Source organism: Podarcis vaucheri (genome assembly GCF_965113315.1).
Source record: "Podarcis vaucheri genome assembly, chromosome: 13".
NCBI classification, from domain to species: Eukaryota; Metazoa; Chordata; class Lepidosauria; order Squamata; family Lacertidae; genus Podarcis; species Podarcis vaucheri.
In genome coordinates this window covers 46,967,423-46,985,854 of record NC_138751.1, presented here as the reverse complement: position 1 = coordinate 46,985,854, position 18,432 = coordinate 46,967,423, and the positions used below count along the sequence as shown (strand labels likewise).

General features: G+C 45.2%; 1 protein-coding gene across 5 annotated transcripts in view; it reads right to left on the bottom strand.

Annotated features, from left to right (window-relative positions):
* Positions 1-11,722, bottom strand: part of MARCHF10 (membrane associated ring-CH-type finger 10) — a 32,939-nt gene extending 21,217 nt beyond the window's left edge. Inside the window, exons 1-4 of one of the 5 annotated variants that reach the window (XM_082194823.1) lie at positions 11,607-11,722; positions 9,526-9,624; positions 3,633-3,738; positions 2,198-2,353 (exon numbers count right to left, since the gene is read on the bottom strand). In XM_082194823.1, the coding sequence (XP_082050949.1) occupies positions 2,198-2,353; positions 3,633-3,719 (243 nt within the window). In that variant the 5' untranslated portion in view covers positions 3,720-3,738; positions 9,526-9,624; positions 11,607-11,722. Of the gene's footprint in view, positions 1-2,197; positions 2,354-3,632; positions 3,739-9,525; positions 9,772-11,245; positions 11,373-11,606 lie in introns of those variants that run through there. The other 4 variants (XM_082194821.1, XM_082194825.1, XM_082194822.1 and 1 more) reach the window with 4 other exon arrangements.
* Positions 11,723-18,432: the final 6,710 nt, after the last annotated feature.

Genomic DNA, 18,432 nt, shown 5'->3' with positions numbered 1-18,432 from the left:
TGAGTAGTACTCTGTACTAGAGATGCCTGAAGAATTTATTTTTTGTGAATTCCAGTAAGAGCTGACCAGATCCACATCATCTGCACTAAATAAATTTTATCTCAAAACACACTTTTAAATGTGTATTTTGCTATCCTTTAGAGCTGAGAACTGTACCAGATCATTAAGAAAGTGCAAATGCCAATGGATAACATTATTATTATTATTTAAAAATCTATACTGTCGTTCATCTGAGGTTATCAGTTTAAGGCTTTATAGGTCAAAACCAGCACTCTGAATTGGGCCTGGTAGCTAATTGGCAGCCAATGCAGTCGGTCCAGGATCGGTATAATATGTTCAAACCATCTTGCCCTGGTGAGCAACCTGGCTGCCAAATTCTGCTCCAGCTGAAGTTTCTGAACCATTTTCAGAGGCAGACCTACACACAAAGCTTTGCAGTAATCTAACCTGGAGGTTACCTAGAGTATAGGCAACAGTAATTAGGCTATCCCTGTCCAGATGGAGGCGCAGAAGTTCCACCACCTAAGCCTCAAGGCCACCTAAGCCTCAAGCAACAGCAAAGAATCCAGGAGTACTTGCAAGCTACATACCCGCTCCTTCAGAGGGAGTGTAACCCTATCAAGAGGAGGCAACCTCAAATCGATCTAGCCCAGGGAACCAGCCACTAACAATGTCTCAGTCTTAACTGGATTGATTGAAATGGATCTAAAATATCAGTTTCCTCCAAGAGCACCTGGATCTAGTCCACAACCACCTGCTCAAGAACCTTGCCCCAAAAGTGAGATAAGCAACTCGCCAGTAGTTACTTAGATTGCCTGAGTCCAGGGATGGTTTCCTGAGGAGTTGTTGGACTACACCCTCTGGCAAGGAGGAATCAATCACTGCCCTGGTCCAGTCAGCTGTCCCCTCCCTGCTAGTTTTTATCAGCCAAGATGGGCAAGGGTTCAGAGCGCAAGTAGTCACTCTGACCAATCCAAGCACCTTGTCCATATCTTCCAGCTTTACTAACTGAAACTCACCCAACACAACAGGACTAGACAGTGCTCTGGACAGCCTTTGAGATTCATCTGCTATAACAGCGGAGTCAAGATCCCAGTGGATGCAAGTGATTTTGTCCTCAAAATGGTTTGCAAACAAGTCACAGTGAGCTACCATTGGTACCACCACCTCCTTTGGGTCAGACTGTAAGGGGCTTCACACTACAGTGGAACCTCGGGTTGCGGACGTAATCCATGACAGAGGCACGTCCACAACCCGCAGCGTTCATAACCTGCAGCACTGCATCTGCGCACGCACGTGATGCGATTTGGTGCTTCTGCGCATGCTCGAAGCGTGATTTAGAGCTTCTGTGCATGCGCGAGCGGCGAAATCTGAAACTAACCCTTTCTGGTACTTCCGGGTTTCCCGCGGTCCACAACCTGAAAACGTGTAACCCAAAGCATTTGTAACCCGAGGTACCACTGTACCCGGAAAAGCTCTACTGGATGGCATAGTGAGGATGCAATGAAGCAGCAAAGTATGCCTGCTTTGCTGCCTTCACTGCCACTAGGTGGGCTCGATGATGAAACCTCACCAGTGTTCAATTGCATTCGATCAGATCTTTCCTCCACTCGCATTCAAGCCGAGATAGGCTTGTTTAAGGTTTCACAGTGTGAATAGATTAACTTTTACTCTGCTGTCAGCGGAGGGGTACTGTATTAAATTGGGCAAATGTGTAAAATTAGCCTATTTCATTTTCAAGACAGTACAATGAATGCTTTGAAAAATAATGAATGCAGATGTTAAGGAAATAATAAAGGCTTTGCAAAGAGCAGATAAAACAGTAGATAGATATGTACATTTGCATGCTGGTATATTGGTTCAGAAGGCAAAGAAAAGCTAATTAAGCATATACTAGAGTATTTCTCCAGAAAGTAAACGCTTGATGAAAGCATATGAATAATCACCCAGTCCCCAGGATAAATATAAATGTTATACAGTGCATCATATTTGTCACAGATACTTACATGGGGAAAAATTAGATAACAAATTCCTAGCAGCCTTTTTCCCCCCCTATTGAGCTCCTTTTCCTGATATGTTCTTTGTTTAACAACTAGATGGGTTGAGGCAGCCCTGAACGCTGGAGTGGCTAGGGGGCATTATCAGATTACTCTTCTCTTGCACTCGATTTTTATCTCTGAAATTAACAAATAGCTACCTGTCTATTAGTGGGGACTCTGGAAATCCATGGCCTTTCATAAGTACGCACAGCAGAGATGGACGATATATTTGTCTGTCTCAGTTCTTGTCTGGCGTGTTGCTCTCGTTTCTTCTCAGACTGCTCTTTAGTCTGTTCTTGTTTTCTCAGGCAAGCCTAAGAAACAAGCACAACTTTGTTTGAAAAGAGGTTTATGTGAGGGACTTAAACAGTGCCAGATTTGCGTATAAGCTAAACAAGCTATAGCTTAGGGCCCCACTCTCTTGGGGGCCCCCAAAAAAAATTAAAGGGGGAAAAAACCTGGATGTACATTTACAAATATGAGATAAAAAATAAATAAAATAAAACCTACATACAGCAACAGTGTATTGTGTTGTGTAAGCTCCTATGATGTAAGTAATGGGCCCCGCCTGCTAGCCTGCTCCCTAAAATATCACTAATTTGCTCTTTTCTATATACAGTGGGGACGCGGGTGGTGCTGTGGGTAAAACCTCAGTGCCTAGGACTTGCTGATCGCAAGGTCGGCGGTTCGAATCCCCGCAGCGGGGTGAGCTCCCGTCATTCGGTCCCAGCTCCTGCCCACCTAGCAGTTCGAAAGCACCCCTAAGTGCAAGTAGATAAATAGGTACCGCTTTATAGCGGGAAGGTAAACGGCGTTTCCGTGTGCGGCGCTGGTGCTGGCTCGCCAGTTGCAGCTTCGTCAAGCTGGCCACGTGACCCAGAAGTGTCTTCGGACGGCACCGGCTCCCGGCCTCTTGAGTGAGATGAGGGCGCAACCCTAGAGTCGGACACGACTGGCCCGTACGGGCAGGGGTACCTTTACCTTTTTATATACAGTGGTATGAGATGTGGGTGGCACAGTGGGTTAAACCACAGAGCCTAGGACTTGCTGATCAGAAGGTCGGCGGTTCGAATCCCCGTGACGGGGTGAGCTCCCGTTGCTCGGTCCCTGCTCCTGCCAACCTAGCAGCTCAAAAGCACGTCAAAGTGCAAGTAGATAAATAGGTACCACTCCGGCGGGAAGGTAAACGGCGATTCCGTGCACTGCTCTGGTTTGCCAGAAGTGGCTTCGTCATGCTGGCCACATGACCCGGAAGGTGTACACCGGCTCCCTCGGCCAATAAAGCGAGACGAGCGCCGCAACCCCAGAGTCGGCAACGACTGCACCTAATGGTCAGGGGTCCCTTTACCTTTACCTTTATATACAGTGGTACCTTGGTTCTCAAACGTAATCTGTTCCGAAGTCTGTTCCAAAACCAAAGGATAGCTGGACATATAAAGGGCCCCATTACTTTCAGGAGCTAAGGGCCTCATCCAACCTAAATCCGGCCCTGGACTTAAATGATGGTGCACCTGATGAAGTTAGCCTCATCCCGCGTAGCTTTGTGTTTACGTTCTTCGTGAAAATGGCAACACAGTGGATAAACGACTCTACCTGATACTCTGAATCCATCTTGTGCTGCATCTCTCTCAGGTACTGAGCATCACTGATAAACTTCTGTCTTTCTTTTGCTTCGTACATGGCAGTACTTCAGGAAAACCTACAGATAAAACAGACTGTCACAAAGCAGGTGTTGATCTTAGGGAATTCTCTCCCCTTCATAGTCAACATCTGATTACGATGGGATGCAAAAGCAGCTCCCAAACCAGTAAGCTGATGTTATCCTTTAAACTTTTGGAAGCTAGCCACCAGATTCCTATTTAAACCAGAAAGGAAGCCCAACCTAAAATATAGCAATATTGCTAGGGTGTTTAGTGGTATTTTAAGGCTTAGAGATGGAGCGCAAATCAAAACCCGTTTAAAAGAAAAATACGAGGTTGCAGTCTTTCACAGATGCATACACACACTAAAGCACAAAGCAGGGAAAGCACAAGCACATTACTGCCTTATCTGAAAATAGTAATCTTGTTTTTGAAAGAAGTTACAAGGTGCATAATTACAGGATTCAGGTCAGTTCCAGGAATCAGCTCTGGCCTGTAAATCCACAAGTTGCAACTTGAGGCCAAAAGACTCAGTAGACACAACCTACATATATATATATATGGTGACCTTAAAAAAACACCTGTGATTTCCTGAGCCACTATTTAGCTGGTTCCCAATGGGCAGTAAAATCAATTAACTCTAGATCTAAACCTTCTTTAATATGTTGATGTCAGGTTAGCAAAGGGCCAAACTTAATTTCTTAAATAAGATTGCAAGTCTAATGGCTGTCTGGGCTAACACTTTAAGGAACGGGGTGAACTATCAAGATTAGAGGAGGGGAACCTTTTTTCTCTTGAGGGCCACATTCCCATGGGGAGAATCTATCCCTAGCATTCAGGCTGGTGGTGGGTGGGGCTGGAGCCAAAAGTGAGCGAGATAGCCTTTTGCTCTCTGTTTCTGCTACCCCTCCACCCCTTTTGTCTCTGCCACTCCCCTTCCCCTTCTTTGATGCCAATATGAAATGAGGCTTGCTGCTTGGGAGAAAAGCAATGACAAACCTAGACAGAATCTCAAAAAGCAGAGACATCACCTTGCCAACAAAGGTCTGTATAGTTAAAGCTATGGTTTTCCCAGTAGTGATGTATGGAAGTGAGAGCTGGACCATAAAGAAGGCTGATCGCCGGAGAATTGATGCTTTTGAATTATGGTGCTGGAGGAGACTCTTGAGAGTCCCGTGGACTGCAAGAAGATCAAACCTCTCCATTCTGAAGGAAATCAGCCCTGAGTGCTCACTGGAAGGACAGATCGTGAAGCTGAGGCTCCAAGACTTTGGCCACCTCATGAGAAGAGAAGACTCCCTGGAAAAGACCCTGATGTTGGGAAAGATGGAGGGCACAAGGAGAAGGGGACGACAGAGGACGAGATGGTTGGACAGTGTTCTCGAAGCTACCAGCATGAGTTTGACCAAACTGCAGGAGGCAGTGGAAGACAGGAGTGCCTGGTGTGCTCTGGTCCATGGGGGTCACAAAGAGTCAGACACGACTAAACGACTAAACAACAACAAACTCTAGATGCCCACCAGTGATCAAGATAAAGTGTTTTTAATGTGGCATTTTAAATTATTGTAATTTGCATTGCGACCTTAGGGTGAACAGCTGGTAATAAATTAAATTAATAATGATGATGGTGATGATAAATAATAATAATAATAATAATAATTAATAAATCAATTTTGCAAGATAGGATACATTTAGCAAATATTTATCAAAGATCACCCAGAGTGATATCCCAGACAAGAGAAGGCAGGTAATCTGACTGACTCCATATTCTCAGTCTAGGGCATCATTTTGAAAACAGGTAAGGTCGAAAAGGATGCTGCTGTTTGGCTCCAAGCAGAACAAACCTTATTTCTTACAATTAGAGTTTGTTTGTTTTTAATATGAAGAAAAATAAATTATTATCTATACTGTGACATGGGTAGATGCATAAATTATACTATTTAATGCAGTGCTTCCCCCCCCCCATAAAAATGTTTAGGGGTACCCCCATTTTCCTACTCATATTGAAATACTGCCCCTCAATAGGGCCAAACTTAGATTCACAAAATGTTTAGGGGTGTGCATACCCCCCAGAAAAAAGCACTGATTTAATGTATCTATCTATGTCAGAGCGTAGAAGTATTAAGAGTAACACAGTAAATATAAAACTACTTCTATTCAATTCTGCCAAATAATTTATACATCTTGTAATTTATCCTCACAGCAAATGCAATGCGGGCAGAGAGAAAGCAGTTCTGATTTTTTATTTATTAAAACAATGTAGACTGCCTCCCATTCAAGGAACCCTGAAGCAGTTCACCCAATAAAATTCCAACACTAAAATGTTAAAGACATATAAAAATCAAATAAAGATTAAAATACACAATCTAGCTAAATAAAATCGGCATCAAACCATAAGCAATGTCAAGGACATGCACAATATGTGTTCTTAGCAGCCTTTAGCATCCTACTTTAGAAGCTTCCTGTGTAGAAGTGGGAAGAGGGTATTCCAAAGACAAGGGCTGTATCTGTTGCATCTGTGTCACTGCTTACAGAGAAGGCCTGTTTCTAAGTCAGGCTAACATACCATTTATAAGAGAGTGAACACAAAAAGTTATTTCGTCCCACATGCCACTTAATTGCCAATGATCATGGCTGTGATATCCCTCGAATGGTATCGGCAACTATAACACCACCAACACTGTTCATTACACAACTGTTATGCTGCAATTTTTAGCGATGCCTTTAAGTTTCAATAATACCGCATGAGAACAACATCCAGACACTGGCACCAAGCTAGAGCAAGAATGCTCTCAACTGAATCATCTGTTTACTTAGGAACTTTTTCACAATCTCACAAGCCTTGAATTCCTGGCTTTGGGTAATCTGTGGTGTTTGCAGGGATTCCTGTGGTCCATTGCTAGTTTTAGACTTGTTCAGCTTCAGCTCATTTCTACTGCTTCCTGTCAGCTTTTCCAAGCTGGACACTCTTCACTCCCTAGATTATCAAATTATCGTTTTGTTGGGTTCCTGGACGCATTGGGGTTAAAGGTGGCGAATGAGTTGCCCAGGCTGCCTGGATGGCAATTTATCTTGCCACCAAGCGGGTGGCGCTGTGGGTTAAACCATAGAGCCTAGAACTTGCCAATCAGAAAGTCGGCGGTTCGAATCCCCGCGACGGGGTGAGCTCCCGTTGCTCGGTCCCTGCTCCTGCCAACCTAGCAGTTCGAAAGCACGTCAAAGCGCAAGTAGATAAATAGGTACTGCTCCGGTGGGAAGGTAAACGGCGTTTCCGTGCGCACTCTGGTTCGCCAGAAGCGGTTTAGTCATGCTGGCCACATGACCCGGAAGCTGTACGCCGGCTCCCTTGGCCAATAAAGCGAGAGGAGCACCGCAACCCCAGAGTCGGTCATGACTGGACCTAATGGCTAGGGCTCCCTCTACCTTTACTTTTACCTACCAAGCATATAGGGATCATGTTGAGCAATTTTTACCAAAATTTTCAAATCTAAACTGATGGCATAGTGGTAGATCTGTGGAAAAGCCAGAACGACCATAAATTAACTGTGTTCTTAAAGCAATATCTGGATCGTGGCCACAGAGGATAATTGTTCTAGTTCAGATACTTATTTGACATGCAATCCATATTCACCAGCAACTGAAGGGGGAAGCCTTACCAAAATGTAAAGTTCAGCCAACTTTTCTGCAGTCCCAGCTCCCTGATACTTGTCCCTAACAGGGCTTTTTATGTGGTAGCCCCAGATTGTGGCACTCCCAAGTTTTGTTCACCAGGCACCTGCATTATTATTTTTTAAGGCGCCTTGCAAAATCTACCCTCTTCTCTCTAGCATGGATTGGCAACCAATAAGTCTCAGGATCAAAACTGGGTCCGAAACCATTCTAAAATGGATCCACATTCTTACTTTCATTTAAAAGTGTATTCAGTTCATCAGCCACCATCAATTTGAATACTATGCCCATCCCCAGGCATATTTGAAAATGTCAAATCATTAACTAGGTCAGTAGGGTTTTCTAAAATGTGTTTGCCTCTGTCAAAGAAGGGGAAAGATCTCCTCTGACAAAGATGCTCTTTCTACCATGCTAATAAGGCTAGCCAATGTCCAATGACTTACTATTCGTTAGCCAACAAGGGCAAGAGTCAAGAGGGCGTATTATGGCTCAGACTTCTTCAAGCACTTGTCTGCCTAAGAAGATAAAAAGCAGACCTTCCTGTATGTTTTATAATCCCTGCCTTAAGTTTGAACTGACATTTACATAGCTCAGGCTAAGTGACTGGAAGTGCTGAAAATACAGCCATACTGTGACAAGGCCTTTGAGACCAAAGAACAAATATCAAATTGCATCCCCCAGCTTCCATAAATGGCAGCTGATGAATGCTAAGGTAAATCCATGTCTGATATAATTAACTTTATTTTGTAGGTAAAAAGAGTGGCTATTTAGTAAATAACAGAAAAACATACAGGGATATAGAAGTAATGATTCTGGTTACTTTTTGTTGTTCGATGTATTAATGTAATATAATGTGCTGAAGATATTATTTCCTAGCTTTTACTTAACTTTCATTAACATTAATACATATTTGTAAGGTCTTTGCTTATTTAAAATGAAACACAGTGAAAAATGAAAAATAAAACCCTGTCTGGCATTATTTTGAAATGAAACATTAGCTCGTTGGCAAGAAATATTCAGACTGACAAAGAGTTCAGAACTAAAATAACTGCCATGTCCAAGACTCCTGTTTAGGTAAAGTGATCTTAAGATATTCCTTTATTAACTGAAACTCAAACAATTAGGTGTTATAAAATGTACTTTTGTGTACATGACCCAGTAAACAAAAATACATGTGAAAGCAGGTTTCTCCACATAGAGCTGAAACAAAAACTTAATAGCCCATGTACAATCCTATGACTTTACTCCTTGAGTTACCCATGTAGTATTCCATGGGATTACCATATGGTAACCTATGAACAATTGCAGGGCAGTCCTATATATGCTACTCATATGTAAGTTCCAGAGTTCAATGATGCTCGTTCCCAGGAAAGTGGGTATAGTATAGCAGCAGTTAGTCCCTGCTTCTCGGTGGTGTACCAACCTTCTGCTGATCTCATGCTTCTCTAACTCAGAGCCACAATGCTGTGATACTAAGATAATTTAGAAATGTAAAACGTTTAACCAAAAATATTTCCTCCACTTCAAGCAACTCTGGAAAAGCAAACCATCAATCCAGTCTCCTGCGCCTTATTTCAGTTCCACACAATAAGGGTCATAGTTTGTTAATGGGTGCTGGAACCTCTGCAACTCATTAATTGTTCCAGTTTGCTTTTCTGTGCTCCAGTGGTTTTCAACCAGTGCGCCGTGGCACCCTGGGGTGCCTTGAATGAGGGTCAGGGGTGCCAAGGGTGACACGGCCTCTGTCCCTCTTTCCTTCCCTCCCTCCTCTGATACCCTCTTGCATCTCTGCCTCCCAAAGGCTTGCACAGCTGTTTGTTGCAGCAGCCCTAGCTACAAGCTTCCCAGGCGCATGGTGCCTCTGGGGCTGGCCAGGGGTTGCTTCCCAGGCCCCTGTGGGGCACAGTGAGGAGGCACCTTTATTTGGGGCAGGGGGTGCAGCTCAGAGACCAGGGGCAGCAGCTGCGGCTGCCCAGAGGACTCCCAAGGAAAGGGGAGAAGAGAGGAGGTTGAGGGAACACTCTGCAAGGGAGGGTTCGAAAAGGGGTGAGGGGCTGCCGGCTCTGCAGGCAAGGGGTGACATAACTGGGCTCCTGAACCCCACAGGGGTGCCAGAGGAAGAATTTAGTTGGTCAAGGGAACCTTGGACCCAAAATGGTTGAAAACCTCTGCCTTACTCTAAAGCACTCACGCTCAGGATCACTGCAGCTGCTGTTGCCCTCTCATTGCGGCGCTCTACTGTGCAGAATTGGTTCTCTGGAGACAGGTTTGCCACACTATGTACAACAAAAGGAAAGGGAGGAGGGAGAAGGAAAGGGAGACAGAGAGGGGAGGAAAGGGCATGGGAAAAAAATGAAAGACGATTATATAAGAGAGAAGGCAGATAGGGCGTTTAAGTCAACCAGGTACTATGGTTCTCTGAAGTCTAAACATTCTGTTTCCCTTGGCTCTTCCAGTGACTTAACAATATTCCGAGAACTATGACATGTCACAGGTGGAAACAACTCCCCTAACAGATATTTCTGTCCAGAGTTACTAAACTGAGCAGGATGCTCAGTAAACAGTGCTATAAGTTGGCCCTAGAGATTATGGCAATGAATAATGCTATGAGAAAAAGGCATACATTTTGCAATGTGGCTATAACATGCAGGATAAGCACACCAAGAACTAGATAAAATTCAAGTTTATAAAGTTCGGAAATTGAGAATATTTGGATAGCGTATCTTGAGCCCAAGGAATTTAATTATCATGGGTGCTATCCATTTGGTAAGTCAATGCTGGCTCAATTAATACAAGTTTGTAGATACAGAATAGTTCACCCCTGGTTGCTGTATTGAAAGGTAATGGCCAGAGTTGTCACTAAATTAGTTGCAAAACTACTTTCAATGAGATAGAAATAACTCAGAAAATGAGATTTTAACATTCTGACATTCTGGCAGCCATGGGTAGCAGAATTTATGGTACAGTGGAGAGGATTTGGGGTCACTAAGTTTGCCAAAGAAGCAGAAGATGCAAATCTCTCTTTAACCCTGCGTACAACTGAGGCTGGGAGGAGAGGCTCTTGGACAGACTGACGGATGCTTCTAGAGAGATGCTTATTGTGGAACCAGCACTGTTCATGAACACCTAACCCCCTCTCCCCTTTAACCAAGTCTCACCTTTCCCAAGGAAAACCTGGCTTGTTAAAAAGCTGTTGCAAGCTACCCTTTTGCAACATCTCCGGGACCCGTTTGTGATATGAAACATCCTAAGTGGGAACACCTAGGCATATTCGGAGGAGAACCGCTGATTGTGCTCATATTTTACAGAACAGAGTTGGGGGGAGAGCCTGGGGTAGGGAGGAAGAGGGTGTCCAAGCTTCTTAGAAGATGGGAAGGCGAGTCCGTCCTGTCACCCCCCTCAAATTGGGAAGGGGATCGGGTCTCCCTCACATATATAAAAATAGCTGCGTAAAAAACATCTTATATAATATAGGGGAAATGTGTAATTTGGACCAGAGGCTGCTCCCCAGCAGGGTGTATCGTGTGTGTGCGTGTGTGTGTGCGTGCACACCTGTGTCTTTCTCTCTGTGTGTGTGCTTGTGTCTGTGTGCATGTGCGTCTGTGTGAGTGTGTGTCTGTGTCCGTCTGTGTCTTTATATGTGTGTGCGTCTGTGTCTGTCTGTGTGTCTGTGTGTGCCTGTCTGTGACTGTGTGTCTGTGCGTGTCTGTACCATCTGTGTCTTTGTGTGTGCGTCTGTGTCTGTGTGTCTGTCTGTGTCTGTCTGTGTCTTTATGTGTGTGTGTGCGTGCCTGTGTCTGTTTCAGTATATGTGTGTTGTGTGTGCGCGCGCGCTTTTGTGTGTGTCTGTGTTTTAGTGTGCCTCTGTGTGTCTGTGGTCCACCTGCTTGTGCCCACCTGTGCCTGGGTCTTCTTCCCTCTGCAAAAAGGGGAGCCACCACCAACATGGCCATGGGGAGAAGAGACCTTCCCCCTCAGCCGCCTCCCCAGAGGAGGAAGAGGTCGGGTTAAACCCGGGCGCCCCGCCCCCTTCTCCCCGCGTGGGGGGGGGAGAAGCCTTCACTTCAGGTAGGCGGGGGGGGGGAGGCAGAGTCAGTGTCTCCAATAGACGGTAATGGGGACGAAGATTTCCCGCGTTCGCCCCGCAAAGGGGCTGACGAAGGGGCGCTTGGAATTAATGTGGGGGTGTCGGTCAACCCCCCCCGCCCCACCCCCAGGGGAGCCCCTCCTTCCTTCCCTCCCTCCCTCCCCCCCTCACCTTTCCTTTCCCCCGCTGCCTCCCTCACGCGCGCTCTCCTCCCTCCCAAAGCGCCGGCGGGCAGCGTCTCTCCCGTTTCCCTGGCAACCTCCACGGTTCCGGTTGGGAGGGGGAGGGGAGGAGTGCGCGCGCGCGTGCGCGAGCGGGCGGGCGGCCGGGCGAGCGAGCAGGCGCGCTCCCTCCCGGCGTCAATACGTGAAAGCAGTACATAGAGCTAGGAAAACAAGAGAGCGGCGAGTCTGTCTGATAGGACTGCCGAGTTCACGTGGAATAAGCATTATTCTTATTTTTATTCTTACTCAGGTCTCCCATGTGAAAACTGCCCTAACTCTAATGCTGTTACCATTATGACACGTACCTGGGAAAAAATCCCCGCTGAACTCTGTGGGACGATATTTCTAGATGCGTGTAGGGATGCTCTGTAATAAACCAGTGGAATAATATAAGTTTTTGGTTTGGGTGTGATGGGGAAGCCGTGTGTCTGTCTGAAAACAATGATTATTATTTGTTGGTCTGTGGTAAATTCATATACCGCCCTTCAACTGTGCACCATAAAGGTAAAGGGACCCCTGGCCATTAGGTCCAGTCGTGGCCGACTCTGGGGTTGCGGCGCTCATCTCACTTTATTGGCCGAGGGAGCCGGCATACAGCTTCTGGGTCATGTGGCCAGCATGTCCAAGCCTCTTCTGGCGAACCAGAGCAGCGCACAGAAACACCGTTTACCTTCCCGCTGGAGCAGTACCTATTTATCTACTTGCACTTTGACATGCTTTCAAACTGCTAGGTGAGCAGGAGCAGGGACTGAATAACGGGAGCTCACCCCATCGCAGGGATCCAAACCGCTGACCTTCTGATTGGCAAGCCCAAGGCTCACTGGTTTAGACCACAGCGCCACTCACATCATAAAAGGCCATAGATTGTGTAGTTACAGATGGGTAGCCGTGTTGGTCTGCCATAGTCAAAATAAAAAAATTCCTTCCTGTAGCACCTTAAAGACCAACTAAGTTAGTTCTTGGTATAAGCTTTCGTGTGCATGCACACTTCTGTGTATCTGTGTATCTGAAGAAGTGTGCATGCACACGAAAGCTTATACCAAGAACTAACTTAGTTGGTCTTTAAGGTGCTACAGGAAGGAATTTTTTACATAGATTGTGTAATTAGCCAAAGGCCCAGCACCTAAAGATATGTAATCAAGGCACCAGGTGAGCATTCCTGGGGAGAACATCCCACAAGCAGGGAGCCACCGCAGAAAAGGCCCCGTTCTTTGTGTTGCCACCCACTGACTCTCTCCCGGAGGGGGCACGGTGTCTCAGTGTCTTCATTATGTAAACTACTAATCTGTCAACATAATATTATACAGTGGTACCTCAGGTTAAGTACATAATTCGTTCTGGAGGTCCGTACTTAACCTGAAACTGTTCTTAAGCTGAAGCACCACTTTAGCTAATGGGGCCTCCTCCTGCTGCCGTGCCGCTGAAGCACGATTTCTGTTCTCATCCTGAAGCAAAGTTCTTAACCCGAGGTAATATTTCCGGGTTAGCGGGGTCTGTAACCTGAAGCGTATGTAACCTGAGGTACCACTGTATTATACCTTGTAATTGTTGTTCACATCTGTCGGTCTTGAGAGACAGTGGAAGGGAGTGCACCATGGGGGGAGAGTGAAGTCAAACCATTGGAGCGTTACAGCGCCTGCTGCAGCTGCAGAAACCAACACAGAAGAGATATGTTTTATTGCAGCAGCAGCAGATGAAACCATCCGGTTGCGCTGATGCAGGTGTAATGTGGCGTTTCTCTCTCGGTGTTCCTCCCAGTTGTCATGTCTCCTCAGTTCACTTCTGTGGGTACACAACCTGATTGTTTCCAGGCAATGTGGTGGTCATCTGCAAAGGATTCCCACACAGCAGGGTTGATGTTGCCAGTCTTCATGTCACATTTATAGAAAACTTTGTAATGCAGTGTCCATATATTATATATACACTGTTGGCATTGTTGCAGGAATGACATAATCCCCGGCATCCTGGCAGATGGGTGCTAGATGAATAGTCATCACCTGTTGATAGCGGACCATTCAAAATTAGATAGCAGTCCTATCCTAGACAAAGAAGTGTGATTGCTTGGCCAAGAGCACCAGGAACTTGTAAATATTACTACAGTATTGTCTTACTTGATGGGTGTAAAGTGGAGCTCAGGGAAGGGTAGGGGGCAAGCCCTGGTACTCAGTTACTGCCACATAGCCCTCCCTTTGTGTGATGTAACTATGATGTAGTTGTGATGTCGGTTTATGGGTGTTACTGGTAATTTTGGAAACTGGTAAAAGTTTGAACCCTCCTTTGTTCTGCACTTCTTCCTGCTTCTCCCATGTAGAAGTGCTATTGCAACAGTCTTGTTGAATAAAGACTAAGCCTACTGGCTGCTGTTTTGCTCCTATATTCTTGGCTAGCGTCTTTGTTTGGTAATCCAAAGTGAGCCCAAGGATTTTCCTACAACAGCATCCCTCTTTCTCAAGAGACAATGGAGTGCACTTCCAGGGGTCAAACGGTTGTGTTAGCAGCACCAAAGTGACCTTCTTGGGCTGCCCAGGCGACAAGACCCCTCTCTCAGCCTCACCAATGTGGTTCAAAGGACAGCAGAGCAATACATTTGTCACCAGCTTGGCTGAAGGAGTCGACAGAAGGTGAAATATACCCGGAGTCGAGAGTGGATTTCATGTTCTTTATTCAGCTCATAGTGGTGAGAAGGAATGAATGTTCCCCCAAAGTATCTGCTTTATATATATTATTTACACAATGGGCTGCACGTGATTGGCTAATTCCGGGATTCTCCTGTAGGCCAATCAGGTTGTGTATTCACTTCCACCTGGAGCTGGATTGGGTGGCTCCTGCAGACCAATCATACTGCTGCATTGTTCTAGGACCAATCAGACTGCTGCATTCTGAATCCTATTGTTCTATGACCAATCAGATGGCTGTATTTTGGATCCTATTGTTCTATGACCAACCACACTGCTGCATTTTGGATCCTATTCAACTCAGTACATAACAGAAGGAGACGTACAAGGCGCCATCCAAGTGTCTTAGAGACTCCACTCTGGATTTGTGTAGAGTTTGCTCTCTAGCCTTTTTTTAGCCTCAGAGAGGTTAGGCTGGCCTCAACTAGAGCCAGGGCCTTCTCGGCTGTGGCTCCAATCTGATGGAATGCTCTGTCACAAGAGACTAGGGCCCTGCGGGACCTGACATCTTTCCGCAGGGCCTGCAAGACAGAGTTGTTCCACCAGGCCTTTGGTCAGGGTGCAGCCTGACTCCCTCCTTTGGCAACCTGCACAGAATTTTGCTTAATTGGTTGCCATCAATTTGATTTAATTAATTTTTATAATGAAATATTTTTAGATTGTGTGACTATTTGACTGATTATTTGATTGTTGTTAGCCGCCCTGAGCCTGGCTTCGGCTGGGGAGGGCGGGATATAAATAAAACTTATTATTATTATTATTATTATTATTATTATTATTATTGACAGATATCCCTCCAAGGCAGTGGAGGTTTAGCGTACTTTGCGTACTTTGTCCACCTTTGGTCTCTACCCTGCACTCAGCTCTCACCTGTCAGCATATAGAAGAAGAAGAAGAAGAAGAAGAAGAAGAAGAAGAAGAAGAAGAAGAGTTTGGATTTGATATCCCGCCTTTCACTCCCTTTAAGGAGTCTCAAAGCGGCTAACAATCTCCTTTCCCTTCCTCCCCCACAACAAACACTCTGTGAGGTGAGTGGGGCTGAGAGACTTCAAAGAAGGGTGACTGGCTCAAGGTCACCCAGCAGCTGCATGCGGAGGAGCACGGAAGCAAACCCGGTTCACCAGATTACGAGACTACTGCTCTTAACCACTACACCACACTGGCTCTCATAGTTGCCATATTTCAAAAAGTAAAAACCAGGACACCCCGAAGGTTATTGAAGGAATGCCGAAAACCCTAGTTTTTCAATTTACTTCCCTAAGATCAAGAACAAAGCACCGCCTTTCAGAAATTCCCCCCAGAATTCAATTCCGCCTTTGAAATCCTGGTAATGCATGGCAGCCCTAGCATACAACAGTGGCCAAACCCCAAAGAAGGGCTTTGACAAATGACTAATAAGTTGATAAATGACTTTCAAATGACAAATAAGAATAAAATCAATAAGTATTTAACAGTATTGTGTGTGTGTGTGTGTGTGTGTGTGTGTGTGTGTATTTGCTGCAAGTTGCATGAAGACCTTCAGGTGACAAGTAACTAATAAGCTTAATAAGTAAATAAAATAAATAAAAAGTTGGTGGTATTTTATGTGTGCGTGTGTTTGTGTGTGTTTGCTGCAAGTCGCACAGAGACTTTGAGAAGATGAGCAACCAATAAGTTTAATAAATAAGTAACTAAAACAAAAAAATTGATCCTGCTTCTGTTTTCATTCTGGGCGCTCACGGTGCTCCCCAACATCCCGTGTTTCTGCATTGCTTTCTATGGGCCCCCAAGCGCGGCGGGGTGGGATAGCCTGCTGTATATTGTCTTTTTTTTTTTTTTAACTCTCCGTTTCGTATTACTCTACATTTTTTCTATCTCTGTGGCAGGATGCGCCGGGGGGCGGGGCTGACTCCGGAGGGCTGGGCCTCAGCAGCTGCGCGCGGTGTGTCAGGAAAGAGCGTTGAGCCAATCAGAGAGCTGGGCGGGGAACAGCGCCGCGGGGGCGGGGGGGGGGAAGAGGAGTGAGCCAGCTGGGAGTGAAGAGGAGAATCTTGGATGGGAAGCATCGCATTTTGATTGCTGCTCAAAGGCTTGCAGTGCGCACGTTTGCGCAAGTCAGCCGTTGTCATCGTCGCTACGCAGCCAGGGACCGATGTGCAGCTCAAGTGCAGAAATACAGAATGCAGAACGAATTCATATATCTCACCTGGGATTATTAGGTGGGAAGGGTGGGAGGAGAAACCAAATTCCGAAGAACACCTTTTCTGCTACGCATAGCCAACCCCCCGCTGAGTAACACTTGAAAATAAATTTGCAAATGTGTGCTAAAATCAAAGAATACAGCAAAATAAATAAATAATAGTTGCCCACTGATCAACAACCCAAGCAATTCATTACAAAAGGTATTAGACATTTAGGTAAAGGTACCCCTGACCATTAGGTCCAGTCGTGACCGACTCGGGGGTTGCGGCGCTCATCTTGCTTTATTGGCCAAGGGAGCCGGCGTACAGCTTCCGGGTCATGTGGCCAGCATGACTAAGCTGCTTCTGGCAAACCAGAGCAGCGCACAGAAACGCAGTTTACCTTCCCGCTGGAGTGGTACCTATCTATCTACTTGCACTTTGAGGTGCTTTCGAACTGCTAGGTTGGCAGGAGCAGGGAATGAACAACAGGAGCTCACCCCATCGTGGGAATTCGTACTGCCAACCTTCTGATCGGCAAGCCCTAGGCTCTGTGGTTAAACAACCTTAAAATATCAATGAGTTCCCTTCTTCTCTTTCCATGGTTCATTTTGCATATCATAAATCCCTGAATATTTTCCATAAGCTGAAGCAGTGTTCCATTATTACATCCATCAAAACTTACACTGCTGAATTTATCTTAATGCTGACAACATTTTCAAGTGTACGTAATTCCCTCCCCCCCCCCATATATTCAATAAACATTTCCCAATCTTCTCTAAATGTATGTTCTTCTTGTTCTCTTATTCTGTATTCCATCGTTTTTTAAAAAAAACCCACCCTCATCAACTTTGGCTCCCCCCACAACAAAAATCCTGGCTATGCCCATGTTGCCACCTACCCCCACCAACAATGTTAATTGGGTTTGAGAGATAAATGTTATATTGCAGCTACGTTTTCCAAATAACAGAAACTAACGTACAAATGCGGAAAGTCAGTATTGAGATGTCTTTGTTATACAGATGAGTAGAATCATAACTGGATGTTTAAAGTGTCCTATTTCCTCAGGAAGTCTGTCTTTGGTATAGGTAATTAGTCTTACAGGTCATTTAGCTGAGGCGTAGAATGTAAAATCCCACCAAATTGCATTAAAAATGCTCTGTTGGTTCCTTTGCCTTTCGTGACTTGCGGATCATGGGTTATTTTCTTGGAAGCTGCTTTATTTCATGCATTTCTGTACCACAACTCAGGAGATACAGTATCTTTCAGATTTTGGAATGCCAGCTTTTGAGATACCTAACCTACCAAATTTGCATGATGACACATATAATTCTACGAGGGAAACACAGGACTCAGCTACATGGGCAAAGAAAAAGTGGTTTATATGTGTTGCATATGCATTATAACACTGTGACATAGGACAGCGCTGTGGCGTTCCGTTTTTGCTAACCCAATTTTTCATACAAAGTTTGCAATGTGTTTAAATGAAATGTTACTTTGATGTGTGTCTAGATCCAGCCCCCGTGACCCCCAGATCTGTCAAATAATCACTTGTTCTGCTACCTATTCCCACGGGGCATCCTAAAGCGATTAACAATATAATGAAAAAAGATAAAACAGTTACATGTGTAAAACCAGGTTAAACAGTGGTACCTTGGTTTATGAACTTAATCCGTTCTGGAAGTCCGTTCCTTAAACCAAAGCGTTCTTAAACCAAGGCGTGCTTTCCCATAGCAGCGGGGGACTCAATTTACAAATGGAACACACTCAACCTGTTCTGCTTCCAAGGCAAAGTTCACAAACCAAAACACCTACTTTCGGATTTACAGCGTTCTTAATCCAAGTTGTTCATAAACAAAGCTGATCTTAAACCAAGGTACCACTGTACATAAAAATAATTTTTAAAATTTATACCCAAGGCAGGGCTGCCAGCCATTAA